This window comes from Felis catus, chromosome E1 (genome assembly GCF_018350175.1).
Source record: "Felis catus isolate Fca126 chromosome E1, F.catus_Fca126_mat1.0, whole genome shotgun sequence".
Classification (NCBI taxonomy): domain Eukaryota; kingdom Metazoa; phylum Chordata; class Mammalia; order Carnivora; family Felidae; genus Felis; species Felis catus.
In genome coordinates, this window is record NC_058381.1 from 56,202,994 (window position 1) to 56,214,906 (window position 11,913).

The 11,913-nt window shown below is 58.3% G+C and overlaps 2 protein-coding genes and 1 long non-coding RNA gene across 9 annotated transcripts; 1 reads left to right on the top strand and 2 right to left on the bottom strand.

The window, feature by feature from the left end:
* Positions 1-132: 132 nt before the first annotated feature.
* TRIM65 (tripartite motif containing 65) lies at positions 133-4,454 on the bottom strand. 6 transcript variants are annotated; one of them, XM_003997220.6, is made up of 6 exons: positions 3,963-4,453; positions 2,611-2,706; positions 2,124-2,357; positions 1,832-2,003; positions 1,631-1,696; positions 133-1,096 (listed from the first exon to the last, which is right to left on the bottom strand). In XM_003997220.6, exons 1-6 carry the CDS (start codon positions 4,404-4,406, stop codon positions 522-524), a joined length of 1,587 nt encoding a protein of 528 aa, XP_003997269.2. In that variant the 5' UTR covers positions 4,407-4,453; the 3' UTR covers positions 133-521. The 6 variants fall into 6 exon arrangements, with proteins under 6 accessions (XP_003997269.2, XP_006940660.2, XP_006940661.2 ...); XM_006940598.5 differs by having other exon boundaries at positions 1,631-2,003; positions 2,124-2,300; positions 3,963-4,454; XM_006940599.5 differs by lacking the exon at positions 1,631-1,696.
* Positions 4,239-10,753, top strand: LOC123381899. The gene is made up of 2 exons (XR_006589462.1): positions 4,239-4,374; positions 10,485-10,753. It is a non-coding gene; the product is annotated as an uncharacterized LOC123381899 (long non-coding RNA).
* On the bottom strand, positions 5,925-11,019 carry MRPL38 (mitochondrial ribosomal protein L38). Of its 2 annotated transcripts, none has more exons than XM_006940601.3 (9): positions 10,860-11,019; positions 10,574-10,753; positions 9,077-9,211; positions 8,783-8,991; positions 8,175-8,247; positions 7,995-8,040; positions 6,861-7,019; positions 6,485-6,621; positions 5,925-6,222 (listed from the first exon to the last, which is right to left on the bottom strand). In XM_006940601.3, exons 1-9 carry the CDS (start codon positions 10,924-10,926, stop codon positions 6,134-6,136), a joined length of 1,095 nt encoding a protein of 364 aa, XP_006940663.1. In that variant the 5' UTR covers positions 10,927-11,019; the 3' UTR covers positions 5,925-6,133. The 2 variants fall into 2 exon arrangements, with proteins under 2 accessions (XP_006940663.1, XP_003997214.2); XM_003997165.4 differs by having other exon boundaries at positions 5,925-6,274.
* Positions 11,020-11,913: the final 894 nt, after the last annotated feature.

Genomic DNA, 11,913 nt, shown 5'->3' on the forward strand with positions numbered 1-11,913 from the left:
TGTCTCTCTCTCTCTCTGACCCTCCCCCGTTCATGCTCTGTCTCTCTCTGTCTCAAAAAAAATGCTAATAAATAAATAAATAAATAAATATTAAAAAATAAAATAAAATAGAAAAATTACAAAGACTGTTTATATGGTAATCATTCAGGGAAAAATTTTAATACCGTGAAAAATGCTTGTGCTGAGTAAAAAAGGCAAAAAAAACACCCCACCCCAATTGTTTACAAATGTAATCACAAGGATATACAAAAGAGACTAAGATATGCCAAAATGTTATGAGAAGAGAGAGAAGGAGGTAAAAATCGCTTTTCTCTAGGTTTTCTCCAGGAATTTGTTGTGCTTTGCCCCCCCCCTCCCCCCCCAGGCCCCATCCCTTTGGTCTACATGACATTCAAGGGAGGTGAGCTGCAGCGAAGTGTGTTGTTGTGCTTCCTGTGCAGCGAGGTCTGGACCGCACACACTCTCCAGCAGGAACAGGGGCCCGTGGGCACCACACTAGCCTCTGAGGCCCAGGCAGCACCTCAGCTGGGCCCCGCGGCCTCTTCCTGGAGTCCCGGAGGGAGCTTGGCCTCAGGCCGGTGGCACAGGGTCAAAGTCCTACCCTCCAGGAGCCAGAAGACGGGGTAGAGGGGCTGGGTGAAAATGGCGTGGAAGGTATGTAGGGGCTGGGCCTTGGGCTCCAGGCTGTAGAAGGTGAGGCGGCCAGAGGCCAGGTCCAAATCCATGCCCAGGAGCCGCCCAGACACCCCTGGGAGGCGCCGGGCCTCCCCGTTGTGCCAGGCCTGGGCCCTGTCCTCCTGAACACAGAGCCCCCAGGAGCTAGGCCCACGCCCAATGTTGTCTGTGTGGGGCCCCTGCTTGTGCCGTGAAAGTTCTGGATAGGCGACGCCCAGCGTCACTGAGTGATTAGACGTGCGCACCTCCCAGTAGTGTCGACCGTTCTGGAAGCTCTGGGCACATTGCACCTGCCAGAGCTGGAAGCTGCGTGGCCCGGCCAGGTCCCGGGGCTTGTGACGGTGCTTTACCTGCTGGCCCTGCTGAGACAGGTAGAGGTGGCAATTGGCGCTGTCTGGGTCGAAGGTCAGATTGCGATAATCTGTCAGGGACAGATGGATGGGAGGTGAGCGGGTAGGTGTCTGTCTGCCATTCTGTCCCCGGAGGGAGAAATGGCAACTGAAGCTTCCCCAGCGCACACCAAGCGTCTGCCAGGCACACAGCCAGCGGAGCAGGCACTGGGCACCAGCGTGGGAGTCCGTCCTCGCCACAGCCCTGGGTGGAAACTTCTATCCACCTCATTTCAAAGATGAGGAAACTGAGGCTCCCGGAAGTAACCTAACTTGGTAACAAGTGGAAGGATCATAACTGATCCCAGGTTTGCATGCCCAGAAATCTCCGTATCCCTGTATTGGTTCCACATGTAAGAAGTTTATATCCTAAGACACGTGTGTGTGGTGGCCACAGACCCAAGGAAGGGCAGGGAACAGACACCCTGGACAGGGCAGTCACAGCACGTGCCCCCTCCACGTACTCACACAGACGTGCACACATGCTCGCGTGTACTCACGTGGTGTACACACGGTTGCACAACGCACACACGCCTATGCACACACACCCGTGCCGGTCTCCTTACTCTGCCAGAGTTTCCTCCTCAGTGGGCAAACCGGGCTTGGGACTGGTGCCAGGGGACCTGGGGCCTCTAGGAGGCAAAGAAGTGTTAGGGCAGTGACGGGGAGAGAGTTCATGGGGGGCAGGGTCCTGACCCCACTCCCACCGGCTGTGGGAGGGCCAGCTGGGCCCGGAGGGGTAGAGAGAGATCTGGGGTCAGCCTTACCCATGGGGCCCAAATCAGCAGCCTCAGCCGGTGCCCTGGGGTGGCTCCCCTCATCCAGGAGGAGACCATACAGCCGGCTCAGTGACTCCACGCCAGCCAGCTGCTGCTCTTCGTCCCACTGCAGAGGAGCCAGGGGCCTAAGAGGGCCTGGGGGTGCCAGGAGCTGTGATTCCTGAGCCCCAGGGACAGTTGCAGTAAGCCTGTGCATGAGGTGCAGGGTCGCTGGTCGACCTGTGCAGGGTCAGCCAGCAACCTGTGCACGAGGTGCACCTGTCACCCCGAGATCCGGTACCTGGAGGAAGGTCTGGTCATCCAACTGCTCCAGGAGGTCCCGGACCCTGCGGTCGTAGTGAGCCAGGGCTTCCAGGTGGCCCCGCAGTCGCCGTTCTTCATCCTGGGCCTGTGTTAGTGCCTGTGTCTTGGCCACCTCGATGTCCGTCAGTGCCAAGGTCCGCCGCATCTCCAGGGCCTGCAGCAGGCAGCTGAATTTGCTGGAGACCACGGAGGCCAGGGTGCAGGCCGAGCTCTGAGTGGGCAAAGGAGTCGCCTAGGGTGGCTGGGGCCAAGGCTGCCCCCTGGACTGCGGGGTGGTGTGGGGAGCCAGGGCCCCTGGAACCGTTCTCCCCCCCCCCACCCCCGCTCAGCCCCTCCCTCCCTGCTGCCAGGAGGCATTTCCAAGGTAGCTGGCACCTGCTACCCAGTGTCCCAGGGATCCATTGGTGGCTGCCTGAAGGGCACGGCACGAGGAGGTAGTGAGGTAGAACAGACGGGCCTCGTACCTGGATCTGGCTGCTTTGCTCTTGCAATTCCTTTAGCTGGCTCTCAGCCTCGGTGGCCTGCTGCTGGGTGACCTCCAGCATGGCTCTCAGCTGGGCCTGTGGTGCCCACAGTGGGAACAAGTGACAAGAAGAAGCCAGTTAGTCAACAAACATCTGTAGATGCGGGGCGTCCCCTCCCAGGGCCACCCCCAGCAAGGCAGACCAGTGGGCCAGCACACAGAGCACCAGCCTCGGTCTCAGCACCCCGGGTGAACTGGGTTAGTGTCCCAGGGAGATCTGGACAAAGCCCGTTCCCAACCTGGAACAGGGAGGTACACAGGCAGAGCAGAGGCCTTTGGCTTTACACCTGACCTCCAGTCCCTCTTGCAAGCTGAGCAACCTGGGGCAGAGCGCCCACTGTCTCTGGGCTGTAAACCCACCCCGCACTACCCCCAGGCAATAAATGGTGGGAGCGGTACTTCTGGCTTCGGCTCAAAGCACCAAAGCTAATTGGGAAGTGGGTGGTGTAGTGCATGCACGAGGCAGGTTCCTCCAAATACCGGCCAGTCCTCAGCCCCAGCTCTGGGCATGAGGGGAAGAGGGCACCCCTATTTGCGACTCCTCTGGTACCCTTGAGGGTAGAACATCGTGCTTTCATGGAAACGGGACAAAGCACCATTCCCTGCCCTTGCTCAAGAGCCTGTCTTGCTTCTCCTTCTCTTGGCCACACTTTATGAGGCAGGAACCGTCATGATCCCCACTTCAAAGATGAGGAAATGGGACAGAGAAATTGATAATTTGGCCAAAGCCATCAGATCTTCCTAAGCCCGATGCCTGTGTCTTTGTCCAGGCCCCTTGGCCTCCAGCGTTCCATCATATGCTGCATGCAGAAAGGGGGGGGGGGGGGACCTCTTCTGGTTCCACCTGAGTCTCCCCCAGGGACGGGCATCTGTCCTTCTCACACCCTGCATCACTTCCCTCTAGCAAAACACGGTCCCTTAGGCATGTGTGTGCCACCTGGTGGTACCACCTGCCACTCCCTCCTTGTTGTCATCTGCTGGCCTTCACTGCAAACTTCCGAGCTCAGAGCCTCAGCAGGAGCATTCTATTCTCTGTGACTTCAGCAGCCACAGGGTTTATCCTCCAACACTCCAGCGCTTGGACCCTTGGCGTCCTCACCACTTTCTTCACTCCGTTTCAGCCACTCAGTCCTGGGGCCTCACCCTGGGCCTGTCACCAGCTCCGAAATCTCTATTTCAAGCACCTGTTTTCTCCTTCTATCCGGGACCACAAACATCCCAAAGCCGCCTCCTGCTTAAGCTGTCCGCCCCAGCCTAGGCGCCTAAAGACAGGGCAGGGCACTCCGGTGTCACCTCGCGTTCCCGACGCTCAGTGTCCAGCAGCGCCCGCTCGTGGAGGCGACACTCGTTCACGGTGCATGCGCTGCACACGCAGCGACCCTCCGTGCGACAGAAGAGCTCGAGGGGCTGCCCGTGCCGGGGACAGCGCGCGCCCGGCCCGGAGCCGGGGGCCGGGGCGGGGTCGGGGCCGAGAGCCGGAGCGGGGTCGGGATCGGGAGCCGGGGCAGGCCCGGCGCGCATCAACTCGAGCACGCCGGTGAGGGCCACATTGCGGCGCAGCTCGGCGCCGTCAGGGAAGTGCTCCCGGCACTCGGGGCACGCCCTGTCGCGGCAGCCCCACCAGTCCCGGATGCAGTCCCCGCAGAAGTTGTGGCCGCAGGGCAGCGTCACCGGCTCCAGGTAGAGCTCCAGGCAGATGGCGCAGGTCAGCTTGTCTTCCAGCTTCTGGGCGTCCATGGCGGTGGCGGCGCCTCGTAGAGCCGGCAGGGGTGGGGCCTCGGCGAGGGGGCGGGCAGCGCAGGGCGTGGGTGCGGCGGGGAGGAGCCGGGACGCGCCTCGGCCGTCGCTGCACCGGCCTCCTTCCTTCTGTCGAGGCTCCCAGTCACCCCAGGTGGGAGTTGGGCTCCGGCTCCCGGTGGTTCCACCCTGGGAACTCCATCCCGTTGCTCCAAACCCTCGTTAAGCAGCTCCTGTGTGTGTGTGTGTAGGGGGGTGGTGGTGGTGGGGAGCGGCCCCCACCTACAGAGACAAGAACTTTTGGGAACCCCGTTGGGCTTCGGACGCTCCTCCTGCCTGAGGGTCACCACGGAACCCCTTACGGGCCCATCTGAAAACCTGAACAGCAGCTACTTCCCAGCAGCTTTGGCGATTAAATGAGGCTGCGCGGGGTTGTGCCTGGTAGTAAGAGCACTGGGCACACAGGCTCTCTCCTGATGGGAGGTGCTCTGCTGCCCTTTTCCTTGGGCGGAGTTTCAGGCATTTGCCAGATTGGGGTATCTCCTTTCTCTAGGCCACGCCAAATTTTGGTTCTTTTAAAGTAAACAGCGAGGTGGAAATTTCTGGTCACCAACACAGACCAATCCACAGTGTTTTTTTCATACCCCCTTTTAGTGGAAACCCAAAGCAACCTTCAGCTGGCCTTGGAATCCTCTCTCCGTGTGGGTCCCCTGCTGGGGAGTTCCTTGTTTGCAGATGCAAGCTCTTCTGGAAGAAGAGCTCCCTTTTTATAGAGGTCCCCCTGCAGCTGAGCACAGGAGAGGGGTCCTGGCTCTGACCCACCTGCCCTGGGGCAGTGTGCTGGCCCAGCGTGAGCTGGAGGAGGATTACTTCTGGTTTCTCTAACCAACCTGGCTTAGTTTTGAGGCAGGATGCCCGCTCACCGCAATGCAGCAAGCATTAGGTCTTCTGTAATACGTGAAGCTCCTCTTCCCGGAAAAGGTGCACTGGTGTCCTCCTGACTGGCTACTTAGGAGAAATAATACCGTAACCAGCCAGGGAGGCTGCAGGGGCTTTCTGGGCCCCAAGCAGGGGTGTGTCAGAGTAGCCGATGCCAGGGTCTGCCCCTGTACTGTGAATTCAACGGCAAGGGGACAATGCTTGGGGCTGGCCAAGCTCTTTCAAGAGGCCTGTGGGAGCAACCAAGCCCCACCGCCTGCCTTCTGTACCTGTCTCTGGCCACTCGATCTCAGGGCCCGACACCCTTGGGAGGTAGAGGTGAGGCGCCACCTCCTGAGGCAGGAGGCGGTTCTCTTTCCATTCGTGAAGCATGACAAATCCATCGTGGGGTTGGAGGAGGGAGCACCGGCTGCTCCCGAACACAGACTCAGACGAGCTAGGGCAAAAATCATCTTTGGGGCACCGCTGGTTAACAGTCTGACTCTTGATTTCAGCTTAGGTCATGATCTTACAGTTTGAGTTCGACGCCAGTGTTGGGCTCTGTGCCCCTCCCCCCTCAAAATAAATAAACAAACTTAAAAAAAAAAAATCTTTATTCACATGTCCCACCCCTGCTACCATCTTCGGAGAGCTCTCTTTACTCCCAAACCCTGGGCCTGCTGGCAGGGCCACAGAGGAGCTGCCTCAAGCAGGACCCAGAAGCTGGCCCTGTGGCGCTGTGTCTTTATTGTTCCTGCTGGTGGAGCCTGAGAGGCTTAGTCCACTTCCTGGGGTGGGTGGCACTCTGGTCACTTAGTAGATACCGTAGGTGGGTTCGTGACTGTCCCTGTACCGGTCCAGGTAGCGCAGGGGCTGCCGGTGGGGGAAGCGCTTCTGCTTGGGGTGGTAAGGGGGTGGCCGCACAAACTCAAACACAGGCTCCCGCATGTCTGCGGGAAGAGGGAGTGTGGGTGTGGACTGAAGCAAGCCAGAGCCCCTTCCCCTTGTCTGCTAACCCGGGACTGCCCAGCCAGCCCACCCAAGGTGGCCCTCCTGACAGGCACTTCTCCCTGGCAGGTCAGGAGAGGTCTGTGAGCTCAGGCCACCGTCCCCTCCTCCCCCCCACCCCAGCCCCCACCCCTAGCCCACTCTGGCCTTACCCAGAAGCCGGTGGAAGATGTGGGTGACGGAATCATCCCAGCGGCACTGGAAAAAGGCCAGGCCAGCTGGTGTCATGGCTTCCTGGTGTTTCTTGTAGAAATCAAAAGTGTGGAAGGTCCTTTGGGCAAGCTGATAGCTATAAGAAGATGGGGAGCATTTAAGAGCAGGGAATGAGGCATCAGAGCCCCACACCCCACCTCCAGCCCCACAGGCAATCCTGAGAAGCCCCTTATGGTCTGCACAACTACCCTTCTGCCCGTCTCGAGTGTAAGAGACAGGAGAACTGAGCAGGGCAGACCATTCCTGGGAAGGTGGCCTGAGGCCTGGGTGGCGAGAGGGAATGGGGCCGGGAGAGGGGCTGGACGTGTAGATTACCAGGGTGAGGGCCGGGTGTCCCCAGAGAAGTCAATTAGCTTGTCCTGCTTGAAGAGCAGGAAAGCAAAACGGTGGAAGCCGGAGCCTCGGGCAGGGAAGGGGGGCAGGTAGGGACACGTCTCCTGTCCTTCAGCCACCCTGTTGCCTGGGATGTTGGTTCTGGTGGGAGGAAAAGGATCCATTAACTGACACTCAAGAAAGGCGGCAGCTGGAGTGCTCCCTAGAGGTGCTATCACTCCCTGGGAGGACACCCCCTAACATGACCTTCATCGAACAGTGAAGCAGGAGGCATAGTTCTGTGAACCCGCGGACGGACCACTCACTTGGAAACAGTAGAGGTTCAGAGGCTGAGGACAAGAGTCCTAGAGATGGTCAACAAGAGGATGAGGTCTAGCGCCCTGTTTATAGGCCATGGGGAGCCGGTGGGGCCACCACGGCCTTTTGGGCTGGACAGCCACACTATCTTTGGGCTGCCCCTGTGTTTCCCGAAGGCTCTGGGGTTTGTCAGGCAGCGTGAGCCCGCTCTGGCACCACAAAGGCTACTATACCTCCCCTAGATATAACTCCCTGGAGGGTCCTGCTGTACACGTTGGTAACTGCAGTTAACTAAAAACGGTAGAAACCAGCCTCCCGGGTACTGGTCCCAATTACCCATCAGTCCCAAAGCTGGGGTCAACTGCCTGACCTCTGCCCCCCTGGCTCCAGAGCCAAAGGCCACTGAGAAAACAAAAGGCAGCCCAGCTCGGGCAGCCCCAGCTGCCAGGGGTCTCTCACTGTCCTTTTCGCATCTGATTGTCATAGAACCCCTCAGGGCGGCTAAAGCATGGGGTGGCATCACCCTTGTTTTACACAGGAGGAAATGAGTTCAGGGAGAGCAAGAGGCCTGTTGGCAACAGCTAAGGCCTAATGCCTGCTTTTTCTTCTGGACCTGTCTTCAGCCAGTGAGTGGATCACAGGGCTCTTGGTGGCATCAGAGAGCAGAGGGGAGGGGCTGCCACCTGCGGTGGGAGGTTAATCCAAAGGTCCACAGTTAATCCTCGGTGGAGCCGAGACTAAAATTCAGGGGCAGCTCTTTCCAGGATCCAGGGCTCCCTCACGTGCCTCTGACCATTCCCCCCCCCCCCAGGTACTTACACCAGCCAGTGGATGTATTCAGCATCCGGCTCCAGCAGGTGTCCATCTGTACACAAACAGAGCCCACTGACTGAGGGGCCCCACGAACACCCGGCCCCGCCCCTACTACCCGCCCCTCCCCGGGCCCTGGCCCATGGGAGGCGAGGGAGGCAGGAGGCCTGGTGAGCCCCAGACACCTACCCAAATTGGTGAGCAGCAGTGTCCATATGGAACCCTTGTCTGCCTCATAGGTCACCTCTGGGGCCTGGGCAGCCTGGCGGGGAGACAACAGGGAAGGTGTCACCCCCATCAGGGATAGACCAGCTGCGGTAAACAGACCTTTCTGGAGGACAGGAGTCTGAGGGAGCTTGGGGGAAGGGAGAGCCCGCTCTGATTCAAACACCCTTGACAGTCCCTTGAGGGGCAGGTCAGCAGAGAAGCTTGTAGAAGGAACCCTGCAGAGTTGCCTATCCGGCTCTCTATCCAAACCACAAGGCGGCCCTCACACCCTCACATCAACGGACAGAGGCTAGGAGGGCACTCTGAAGACAGGGGGCCAGGAGTCTGCCCAGACAGAGCTTCTTTTTCTTTCATTTTATATTCCTTCTCTGGTGATTACTGTGGTGTTTACCAGGGGATCGAAAGGGGGAAAAGAACAAAACCCCAAATCAGCCTACGTAGATGGCATGCTTGTGCCCTTTACCACCATAAAAACTGCCTCTGCAAGTGCTTTCCGCAAGGAGCTGTCTGTGGTCCTGCGGTGGGCTGTCTGTCCACACGGTGCGGGGAGGGGCACAAGTAAGCAGTACCTCTGTTGGAGTAATCTCGTTGCCGTGGTATACAGGCATCAAGTCGTCCTCCCCCACGGCATAGGCCACGTGCAGGGGGACGCGGGGTACGAAGGTGGCACCATGGAACAGGTCTCGATAGAGGCCGTAGTACTCAGCCAGACGCTGCTTATGATAGGGGCCACAGGTCCTCTCCCACTCAGCCCGCACCGCCTCCAGTGGGATGCGAGCTGGTAAGGAATGATGCTGCTTAGGATGCAGGGCCGGGGGGGGGGGCACTCGGGGGGCCCCCCTACCCTCATGGGGGGAGCTTACCTGTGCGGAGGCGGGCGGCTCGCTCCTCCTCCGGGTTGGCCCGCAGCTCCCGGAGGACCCGTTTCCGCTCCAGCAGCTGTTGGGTCCGGCTGACCTTGGGTGGAGGGAGCCCGATGTCAATCTTGTCTTTGGGATCTGGGGAGGGAAGGTATATATACTGGAGAAAGTGGGAGCAAGTCTCAGTGAAGCTGCCTATCCCTGCCTAGTCTTCCAATTTGCCCAAGCTTTACCCTTTAATTCACGAAACTCAATCAATACTGTGCAGTCTGCTTCACAGGCCCGAACAGGGTCCAGGTGCTAAGCAAAGTGGGTTCAACTTGAGACTGCGTTTTCTGATCCCTAAACCAGGTCACCCTGCCTGGGTCATGAGAAATGCAGGTGGATGATCATCTCAATTATGGCTGGGATGACCTTCAAGCCTGTTCACACCTGGACACAGACATGAACCTGAGTTCCTGGTAGGATAATGAGCTGAAGCCAGACAAAGCCTTAAAGAAGCACACTTCTCACACTTTAATGGACACACCACCCAAGTCACCTGGGAAGTTTTGTTAAAATTCAGATTCTGAATCAGCAGGTCAATGTGAGGCCGGAGATTTCTCCTTTCCTAACAAGCGCCTAGGTAGTGCCTATGCTGCTGGTCTCAGAACACGCTTTGAAAAACACCGGCCCAAATGACTTTCAATCCAATACCTTTTTCCATTTACGTTAGACGGTAACAATAAGTAAGATGCACTGAACCCTCGTCAGAGACGGCATTTCTCTAAAAAATTCCGATGGACTGCATCCCTTAATACAGCAATTTTGTGACACAGACACAACTTTTATTTTACACTGAGGAAAATGAAGCTCAGGCAAGCCACTCGGAGATGGGAAAAATGAAGGGCTCCATAAAAATCTGCTTTTTGCTCCTTTTCCTGCCTCTTTTAAGTTTATTTATTTATTTTGAGATAGAGACGGAGCGTGTGAGCAGGGGAGGGGCAGAGAGAGGGGAAGAGAGGATCCCAAGCAGGTTCCAAGCTGCCAGAGGAGAGTCCGACCTGGGGGTCGAACCCATGAACCATGAGATCACCTGAGCCGAAATCAAGAGTTGGGACGCTTAACCAACCGAACCAAGACTCCCTGCCTTCACCTCCCCCCCCCCCACCCCCCCCCCCCCGCTTTTTAATGGAAACTCTACGGCCAACGTGAGGCTTGAACTCTAGACCCTGAGATCAAGAATGGCATGCTCTACCAACTGAGCCAGCCAGGCGCCCCTTCCTGCCTCTATTTTTGCTACGACCTGCATCTCCACTTTACAGATGCCTCTTAATATCCTTTGTAAGAGACATTTCTTTAGATGATATAACATCTAAAGAAGGACCAGGTGAGAATGACAAGATAAAGCCATCGTATATGTGTATTCCAGACCATCAGCGCTAGACATCTTGAAGCCAAGCTCCCCTGGCTCCAAGGAGTAGCACTTGCGTCCTCATCTTGGTTCCGGCCGCCGCGCACCTGACTCCTCGCAGAAGTACTCCCGGTACGTCCGCCACCAGTGCGGGTTCCGCGCCTCCTGCTCCGCCCGGCGCCGGTAACGGTCGAAGCTTCGGTACTTCTCCAGCCGCTCCAGGTTGCTCACATCGATGTCCTCGTTGGGCATCGGCCCCAGAGGGGCGGTCCGGCGACTCAGGGCGGCTGCGGGCAGAGTGCGGGACGTGAGGCCAGGGGCGGACGCTGGCTCGAGCTCCGCGGTTTGGTCTTTACGGGGACCTCCAGGAGCCCCCCACCTCAGACCCCTCACCCGAAGTGCTGAAGCTCCGCCACCTCCGACTGCCATACAGCGCGGCTCGCCACCAGGGCGCCGCCATCTTCCCTGGGGCCCGGCAGAGGTGGCCCGAGCAGTGCCTGAGCGCACGGCGGAGGCCCCGCCCCTGGGCTCGCGTCCTGGAAGCCACGCCCCCACCCGGGCCCCAGACTCCACCTTCCCGGAGGCAAGAGCTCCCTCCTCCGGTGCGGAGGTGGCAGCGGGCGCCCTGCGCCCTGACTCCGGAAGTGCCGGGTGGCCGGCGGGGCGGAGCTGCGCGCGGTCCGGGCCCCTGCCCGCGGCCGGCCACCAGGGGGCGGCAGACCCATAGCTTGCCCCTCTGCGAATGCGGACACCCAGGGTCTCCAGGCTCTGAGGTTTGCGGCTTGCTGGTCGTTGATCAGGCGGCTGGGATTTCTCCATTCGTTCTTACTTTTGAGAAACATGCATGTGGGCGCCCTAGAACCCACTAAGAATGGGGTCGCTTGTAAATTAACTGTTTGAAAGGCCTAGCACGGATTCCCACATGTATCGACCGCAAGCAGATAGTATCTTCTCTCATTGTCACTTTCCACCAGCATTTCTCTCTCTACAGGGAACGGAATTAAGCAACTGGGTTATGATCTTGAGAGGTTGTTTATAATTTTGAAGGGAAAAAGGCCAGCAGATACACAGCTGTGTAGCCCTCTGGTGTGACCTGCGGGGTGGCGGGGGAGGGGGCAGCGTTGACGTTAGGGGATAAGTGAGCTACCTGTCACACCTTAATGCCAGAGACAGTGATACAGAGCATATACAGGGACCGAGTAAAGTATCATTATAACCCAACGTCTGTGGAACATCTCTACTTGGCTGTTTCATGGACACTGGTGTCATCTGAACACCACCACCCACTTGCCCAGGCCAGAAACCTGGGGGTCCTCCTTGACACGTGAAGACCCTCCATGTCTGGCATCAGGTCCCGTGGGGTCACTTTTTTACGACCCCTCACTGTCATGCCTGGTAGTGCCATCCTCAGTCTCACCCGCACCACTGCCAGCGGTTTTGACCCGCC